This window comes from Pyrus communis, chromosome 2 (assembly GCF_963583255.1).
Source record: "Pyrus communis chromosome 2, drPyrComm1.1, whole genome shotgun sequence".
Taxonomy (NCBI): Eukaryota; Viridiplantae; Streptophyta; class Magnoliopsida; order Rosales; family Rosaceae; genus Pyrus; species Pyrus communis.
The window spans coordinates 3,875,087-3,883,545 of record NC_084804.1 but is presented as its reverse complement, the minus strand read 5'-3'; the positions used below and the strand labels follow the sequence as shown (position 1 = coordinate 3,883,545).

Below are 8,459 nucleotides of genomic sequence, written 5' to 3'. Positions count from 1 at the left end.
GTCAATAAGGAAGGCACGAAATATAATTTATATACGACTTCTAATCAATTTAGCAACCTCTCAATTCTATATGCAGTTAAAAATGTTTAACCAGACTATTGCGTGGATTACCAATTCGTTGCATGTATTTTTTTTTCTTTTAATTTCTTTAAAATATGTATATCATACTCATATGATACACAAAAAATAATGAAAAATCTTTGTTTAATGTAAGAGACAACATTCATATAAACATCCATATCCCAAACTACTCCAAAGAAAATATAAGAGACGATTGAAATGGGAGCCGTCCGTGGTAACCCCTAACCCTACAAAGTGTACAATAACTATGAAAACTATGACAAAAGGGGTCAAACCAGGGCGGGCATAATGTCGGACCTGTCTTTTGAACCAAAGCTTTAGTCACGCTCCACGTTTTAGCCCAGATTGACTCCCGCGCTGCCACGTTTTCTCAACACAAACTCTCTCACCAGGTGGTGGCTCTGCATGTCTCTTCGCCACCCCCGAAAAAAATTTTAGTGTGCTCGAAACACGAAATAATAATAATTTTTTTAAATACTCTTCACTAATATAGCATTCCGTATTTTAAATACATTAAAAAATACCTCTACAAATATTTCATCCCATTCAACCCGAACAAAAAACTGAAAGGGCAAACACTCATTACCCTCTCTCTCTCTCTCTCTCTCTCTCTCTCTCTAACACTTGCAAGGCGTCATATAAACCCACCAGTGCCTGATTGCTGCTTGTAAGCCATGCACCCGCCACGCACTTCCCAATCTCTCCACCACCCTCTCACCGTGGCCCCTCCTCCTCTCTCCATCTGGTCACCCCACCATCCCAATTCCGCCTATATATAAACACACAGAAACACAGTGAAGCAACAGCAAGAACAAGCTCTCATAATCTCTCTGTGGCATCTCCCCAAACAACTCTTGTGCAGTCTTCTGTATCTATCTGGTCTGTGTGTATTCATGAGATCCCAGGTGGAGCAGAGGTTCTCTGAGTTTTTCGAGAGGTGGGTTTTTCAGCTCGAGCAGCTCCAGCAGCAACTTCTCAAGTTGTCGGAGGAGACGCGGCAGAACGAGGCGGAGCTTCGGGCTTTGGTGTCGAAAGCCACCAACCTTCACAAGGAGTATTACACCGTGAAGTGGGCTGCTGCTCGGGATGACATCCTGGCCTTCTTCTGCCCTGTTTGGTCAAGCCCTTTGGAGAATGCGTATTCCTGGGTCACGGGGTGGAAGCCATCAATGCTGTTCCAGCTCGTCGAGTCGCTGAAGAAGACGAGACTGGTTTTCATGTCGGAGGAGCAGGTGAGGAAGGTTGAGCAGCTGAGGCAGAAGATGAGGTACGAGGAGGATAAGGTGGAGAGGGAAATGGAGAGGCAGCAGGTGGCGATGGCGGACAGGAGGATGGTGGAATTGGCCCGGCTGGCGACCCGGGCGAGGAACGGGGAAGCGGCGGCGGAGCTGGAAGGGCTGGTGAATGCGGCGGTGAAGGTGATGCTGAGTGGGTTGGAGGGGGTGATGAAGGCGGCGGATTGTGTGAGGCTCAAGACATTGAAGGGGTTGTTGGATTTGCTGAGTCCATTGCAGAGTGTGGAGTTCTTGGCTGCTACTTGCATGGTGCAGATTAAGTTGAGGGAATGGGGACGAAGAAATGTGACCAAAATCAAATGTTCTCCTTAACCAAAACACCTAAACCTAATTAGCTAGTCTTTTTATTTTTATTTTATTTATTTTTTTTCCTTATGAATTAGAAAAGTATGGGTCCTGATTTTATTTTTTAGTAGATCAATAGGTTTACGGTGAGAGGAATTGGTAAAAATCAAATCTGCATTAAGCTATATAACATGATTGCATTTCGCCATAAGTATATGATCCATATTGGCTTTTGACCCAATTTAAATCATTTTTCAATGTCAAAATTAAATTTTAGAAAACGTCACAAATTCGAATCATTTTTTAATACATCATTAGAGGTCTCAAACTCGAATTCCAACCCTCGCGGAAGAGTTTCCAAACTCCGCGTTTGAAGTAGTAGGGGGCACGGTCTGGATTAGACAGGTTTTATAGTAAAATGATTGAGAAAACCCGGCCAAACCAAACTAGTTTTGGATGGTTTGGTTAGGTGTTTTCTTCCTATCCAAAACCAAACCAAAATCCACCGGTTTGATCGGGTTTAGCCGCACCAGAAGATCCACAAATCAGGACTCATGCGTCCGAGTTTGAAACTACTCCCTTCTCCGGCCGCATTAGAAGGTTTACAAATCAAGATCCCGAGTTTGAAACTACTCCCTTCTCCGGCCGCATTAGAAGGTTTACAAATCAAGATCCATGCGTCCAGATTTAAAACCACTCCCTTCTCTAAATTATTATAATAGTTTCGAATCTTTACCCTCCTTTATTAATAATAAAATAAAATAGAATTTCACAAATCCGCAATAGAAGGTTCATAAACTTATAATTTATGGATTTTACATCTCCACACTTTGATCACAAGAATATATAACACACAATATTAATCTCTTTGTATATAAAATGAAGAAGTTAGGGCAACCCAGTAAAAGAATACCACTTTTTTTTGTTATATAAACACCAAAGAATAAGAATTAAATGAATCACAAGGACACATGAACAACCAAGAAAATCAAAAGGGCAAAATGGGGATTTTATCTTAATACAGAGGCTATGGCTATATGCATGGGAAGGAGCAGCAGAGTTAAAAGCTATTCTTCTTCTTCTTCACCATTTTTTGATACAAGGGGAGAGGCTTTAAGAGTTTTGGCTTACAACACAAGAAACAGAGAAGAGAGTCAGAAGGAGAGAGATTTCCGGTTTATGTTGCCTCGACCGATAAGATCTCGAGTTCCGCCCACCAGAGGGGAGAGAGTCTGGGGACTGCTTGGTTGGGAGTGATGGGGATCACTTCCCTCAGTTTGTTAGTCACATCCTTCATTGTTGGTCTCTGCCTTGGATCTTCTTGGATGCAATCTTTGATGACCTCGCATAGGACATCCAGCTCTTCGTTTTTGAACGACTTGAGGGTTGGATCCACCATGTCGCTTCGATTCTCATTCAGATATGCAGAGGCCTGGCAAGTTGACAACAAAGCCGAATTAGCATTGGGATTTGGATTCACGAAACCTAATCAGATTGGTTAGGAACTTACCCAGTATAAAAGGGACCCATGTTCTTCTGAGTTTTGGAGCTTCCCGGTGATGATTTCAAGCAGCATTACTCCGAAACTGTAGACATTTGTTTCTGGATCAGCAAGAGGTGGCAATACCGAATGCTCCTTATCATCATCGCCGGAATTCTTAGGCTTTCGTATTGATTCTGCCCAGAAACAGATCTCCGCAATCTGTGTGCGCGAGAGAAAGAGAGTTATGAGTAAAGGTCATAAAATTCATATTGAACAAAGGCAATCAGAGGGTGAGAAGGGAAGGGGGTACCTTAGCAGCGTAATCATCAGTCAAAAAGATAGAAGCCGAGGTCAGGTTAGGATGTGACACAGGAGGATTTAGCTCATGGTGCATGTACTGTAGACAATAAGCAGTTCCCATAACGATCCTAATCCTCGAATTCCAATCCAGATGTTCCATTTCTTCAACTGGAAAACAGAGAAGATTAAGAAGTGTTAAACCCTCAACATCTCACTCAGCTAGTGATCGAACAAAGAAGCTTACTATGCAGATGCTCAAAGAGATTTCCATTTGGAGCATACTCAAACACCATCATCCTAGTAAAGGGTTCATCCTCCTCACAGTAGCCAATAAGATTGACAAAGTTCTTATGATTCACGCGTGACAGTACGTCAATCTACAGCAGGTGCAAAACGACATAAATTGATTAAGGTCATACCACTGCATCGGATGCTGTATTTTGCAACAGAAATAACATACCTTTTTTCGGTAACAATTCTCTGCAAGCTTGGACCAGTCTTTCAAAGACGATATTGTAGTTGATGCAACAGCAATCTCAACTCCACTGGACAATGTTCCCTTGTACACAATGCAACCTTCAAGTGTGCTAATAATGTTACTGAAATCTTCACATGCGGTTTCCAGTTCTGATCGGTTCAACTTGGGAACTCCTGCAACTCATAAAAAACGTAATTCAATTTTCATTTTTACATATCGACCATCTTAATACATGAAGCTTTCAATGTCTACATCGAAATTAGAAGGCATGTCAATATTCACACAATAAAATCACCTGATATAAATGCTTTCTGCAACTGCCCACTCAATCCAGTCTTCCAGGGACCTACAGTTTTAGCCACTTGGCTTCGACACATGAAGACCATGGCCATAAGAACAAGGAGCAAGATAAGCACACTGAAACCAATAATGAGATACTTCCACATATTGCCATTTGATTTTTGGGAAGATTGTCCATCATGTTTTGAAGCCTCGTGAGGTTCAGGCGAAGGCTGCGGTGCAGGTGCAGGCGGAGGAGAATTTTTCTTTTTATCTTTTGGCACGGCTGGGAAAGCACCACTACTTCGGGTAGTTGGAAGAGCAATGACCTGTCCAGTTGGATCCGTATCAGTAACGGGTACAGCTGGTAGGTTACTGGCTTGTGCAAGTAGTCTACGGCGAGCAAAGGCCATGTGTGACTCAAAAAAACCTGCTTAATGCAAGACACAACATCAATGTATTTTTCAGGATGATGTATTGCAATACTACATGTGTAAACGCCTTCTTACTTACTAGATAAACTATCACAGCAATTATCTCCATCAATTGGCAGAGGATCCTTTCTGTAACTGAACCTTGAAATAAAAGCAAACATTTTTCAACAAATTGAACATGATGGAAACAAACCAAACATAACTTAGGATGCCATACAATGAAAGTTGGTTCCTTACCGAGGCAGTGACAAGTAGTTGAGATAGTTCTTAAAAGCTCCTTTAAGAAATAATACCAAGGATTCCACAGTATTCACATGTTCTAAATTGCTCTGCCAGATGCTGCCCAAGAAATGCACGAAAATTACAAACACGATAGTTATGAGAATACGAAATGCTTCTATACCAACAAATTAATACTCCAATACAAACATAACAATTACATTATCTATCACATAAATTTGAGAAGGCAATGCCAGTTCATTCTGAAAGTAGTTGGAGCATAAAAAATGGTACCGTGAGACTAAAATCAGATCAATTCTGTTAGCTGATAAATCGAGGTGTGAACATATGTACTTCCTATCAACTCATGTTACAAAGTCTAGCATGTAGTAGTTCCGATAGCTCAAATTAAAAACAACTGAAAGCCTGAAAAACGTAAGATTTTTTTGTCATTCAAGGTCCTAAAGATAAAACTATAGAAGTCCCAGATTCTCTTTTTATTAACTATCTGTCTGAAACAAGATTTACACTACGCATTCCTGGGTACACTAAATGATGCTACAGTTAATACGACTAGATATTTGCATCGTAGACATCAACTGTAAATTATGAAATTGAAAATAAAATTAAAAGGAAAGAAAGAAGTCATCAACAATGAAATAAATTTCTTCTTGTGAACTAAGTCATCCTACTGTGTATTTGTGAGACTCACGGGAGTGATTTGTATGTGTAAACAGTATTATACCAATGGCCAAACTTTCTGTTCACACAGCCAAATCCAGTGGTTTCACTAGATGAAAGGTAATCATCAAATTGCAATTCGCAGAGCGAGCTGAGACGAGTGAGCTCTAGAGGAATGGTGCCTTCGAATCTATTGTCACAGAGCATCCTGCGGTTCAAAATGAGTTAATGCAGGGACTCGAAAGTTATAGAATGAAATAGAGATCAAACATGCAGCAGCTAACTCACAAGCATTTCAGTGACAGCATACTGCCTAACTCAACTGGAATCATCCCATTCAAGTTATTGTTCCTCAAATCCAGCAGCTCCAACCTTGTGAGCCCCCCAATCTCTTTAGGAATTACACCAGATAAACGATTCTTGTATAACACACTGTTATTCAGAGGAAGCAAAAAACTCCATAAGGTCACAAAAGAACTAAATTTCCACAAGACCCTGGTTTTATTGTCTATCGTTTGTTCAAATCCATATAATAAGAATTCCCATTTAAACTCTTATATGCTTAGAGATTCAATCAAGGTCCACAATGTCAATGAAGACCTACCATCACAAAACTAATTAGGCCAAGCCAAAGAAAGCTTGATAAGTCCCTAAGACCATCTCCAATGGCAACCTAAAACCTAAAAATATTTAGCCCAGAAAATTTAGGTTTTGTGATAAGAAGGGTACAGTATCATGCATTCTTAACATGCTAAATTGATTTATGATTAATAAATTTGAGATTTTGTGATAGTTTTGTACAGTCTCTGGTCAGATTGGGGGTTGAAAAATGAATTCACACGGAGATGAAGATGAGCTATGAAAACGAGCAATCTTTTTCAATGGAGATGCATAAACCCTGATTATGCTTAATTCTATATGTAGTTTCATTCTACGGTACCAAGTTTTAAATGTTTAAGAAACGACATTTGGGTGCCCCAAACAGTTCGTTAAATACCAAAATCTCAACATCCAAAAAACTAAACTTTAGCCACAAAGAACCGGTGACGATGAGAGTCCTTACAGAGATCTTAAGTGATTAAGTTTCCAAAGTTCAGGTACCAACGTCCCTTCCAGAGAAAAATCCGTCAGATTCCTACAATAAATCAATTAAAAGGCATCAAAACATCAAACCAGTTAACTGCAGTAATTGATAAACAATAGATTGGTACCTTCAAAAATGAGACTTATCCCCGAAAACAAAAAGCAATCTCTAGTAATTATCTAACTGGGGAATTTAGAAGAAATTCAGAAGGGACTTACAGCATATGCACTTTACCGTCCACACAATGAACACCATTCCACGGGCAAGGATCGCCATCATTAGGACTCCAATTCTCCAAAGCACCAAAAGGATCGAACTTGATATTTTCACGGAATGACAACAGAATCAATCCTGCATTTCCACACCAATTGCAAAAAAATGCAATCCAATTTTCAAAATTACAAATGCCATTCATTCCATAACATCAAAAACTAAAGGAAAACAAGAATGTACCTTCATCATTGAGACACCAACAGCCCCGAAACCTCAAAACAAGAATCAAAACCAGGAGAGATAGCAACGGGAACCCGAGAGGGTTCCATCTATCCCCCATTGCCTGACGAACGAAAAGCTGCAGCAGCAGTATTGGTGGTAGTAACTATATCTGCCGACAGCCACGAAGCTAAGCAAATTACTATACAAAATCGCCAGGTTTTTTTATACGAGCAACCCCTTCCACCATGCTCAAAACCCCAAAAATCCAAATTTCAATCCTTCTTTTTTTCCCCCGCTCACAGCAAACAAAACAAACAAAAACAAAACCAAAATTCTAACTATATGCAACCAGAAAAAACTAGGCTACAAAAAACGCACACCCACCACCGTATCAGGGTCCCTCATGATAATTTGACTCTTTTAATTGGAGGTTAGAACACCCCTTTGATCAATGCACTCAAAACCCCAGCTGCTTCTGCAGATTACAACCTTCTTCTCATTGAGCTGAGCTGAAAAATTCAACAAAATCCACAGAAATTAACATGAATTAACAAATAATCCCCTGAAATCTATAAATTGCAGGGGAATGCCGTTGTGGGCAAGCAATGCATCAGAAAAGCAAAACCCAGAAAGAATAAAGCAGAAAAAGAGAGAAAGTGAGAGACTTTACCAAAAAGAAGAGGGGCAAAAGGGGTATTGGAGAGTTGGGTTTTCTTGTTACTCCTTGGAAAGCCAGAAGTAAAAGGAGGTGGATAGGTGGGGGGGGATTTGAGACTCAAAACTTGAAAAGGCAGCACAGAAAAAAACACACCAGAAGTTAATTAATTATTTGATTTTTTTTCACTTTTTGACTGAACAGAAAAGGCTTGAAAGAATTGAAAGTTTTTTTTTTCTTCTATTACTGCCCATTTCAGGATGATCTCAGAGGACCCTCCCTTGGACCATCTTTTGGGTCTCTCTTCTCAGAACCAGAGGAGCTTTCTTCTCCCTTCCCAATTGTGTCTTTTTTTTTTCTCTCTCTCTTTCTTTCCCAGTTTTTCTCTTTCTCTCTCTAGACTCTCTCTCTCTAACCCCCCACCACCAGCCAGCCACCCCCCTTCAAAGCTGTTTTTCTGTTTTCCCTTTTTTTTTTTTTTTTTTTTTTTTTTTTTTTTTTTTAACTTCAAAGCTTTGGTGGGGTATGACGGTGGGTTCCAGTGAATGTTTTTTTTTTTCCAATTTTTTCAAAATTATTATTTTTACCGCTTATTTGTATTTTTATTATACAATCTCTTAATAAAGATAAGGCCAAATAAAACATGTGAGTCTTCCGACTATTACCATTTTTTCCCATGTTCTCTTTTTGTCTCCGTTTTTTGGATGGTGTTTGTGAGAGAGTGTTAATAAAAAGGGTGGGCCCCACATT

The 8,459-nt window shown here is 39.9% G+C and overlaps 2 protein-coding genes across 5 annotated transcripts; one reads left to right on the top strand and one right to left on the bottom strand.

The window, feature by feature from the left end:
• Positions 1-974: 974 nt before the first annotated feature.
• LOC137723174 (protein DOG1-like 4) lies at positions 975-1,688 on the top strand. The gene has a single exon (XM_068462350.1). The coding sequence runs from the start codon at positions 975-977 to the stop codon at positions 1,686-1,688; it is 714 nt and encodes a 237-aa protein (XP_068318451.1).
• An 846-nt stretch (positions 1,689-2,534) lies between these two features.
• Positions 2,535-8,100, bottom strand: LOC137726091 (protein MALE DISCOVERER 1-like). Of its 4 annotated transcripts, none has more exons than XM_068464958.1 (14): positions 7,725-8,100; positions 7,073-7,563; positions 6,838-6,970; positions 6,599-6,670; positions 5,824-5,967; positions 5,567-5,743; positions 4,873-4,974; positions 4,715-4,776; positions 4,218-4,631; positions 3,905-4,095; positions 3,689-3,821; positions 3,455-3,612; positions 3,172-3,363; positions 2,535-3,093 (listed from the first exon to the last, which is right to left on the bottom strand). In XM_068464958.1, the coding sequence occupies exons 2-14, from the start codon at positions 7,170-7,172 to the stop codon at positions 2,839-2,841; spliced, it is 2,133 nt and encodes a 710-aa protein (XP_068321059.1). In that variant the 5' UTR covers positions 7,173-7,563; positions 7,725-8,100; the 3' UTR covers positions 2,535-2,838. The 4 variants fall into 4 exon arrangements, with proteins under 4 accessions (XP_068321059.1, XP_068321060.1, XP_068321061.1 ...); XM_068464959.1 differs by having other exon boundaries at positions 4,715-4,770; XM_068464960.1 differs by having other exon boundaries at positions 5,600-5,743.
• Positions 8,101-8,459: the final 359 nt, after the last annotated feature.

Coding starts and splice junctions, on each gene's coding strand:
- LOC137723174 (XM_068462350.1), top strand. CDS start 975: ATGAGATCCCAGGTGGAGCAGAGGTTCTCTGAGTTTTTCGAGAGGTGG.
- LOC137726091 (XM_068464958.1), bottom strand. CDS start 7,172: ATGGGGGATAGATGGAACCCTCTCGGGTTCCCGTTGCTATCTCTCCTG. Junction 4,096..4,217: donor GCAGAAAGCATTTATATCAG/GTGATTTTATTG, acceptor TATGAGTTGCAG/GAGTTCCCAAGTTGAACCGA. Junction 3,613..3,688: donor TCTCTTTGAGCATCTGCATA/GTAAGCTTCTTT, acceptor TCTGTTTTCCAG/TTGAAGAAATGGAACATCTG.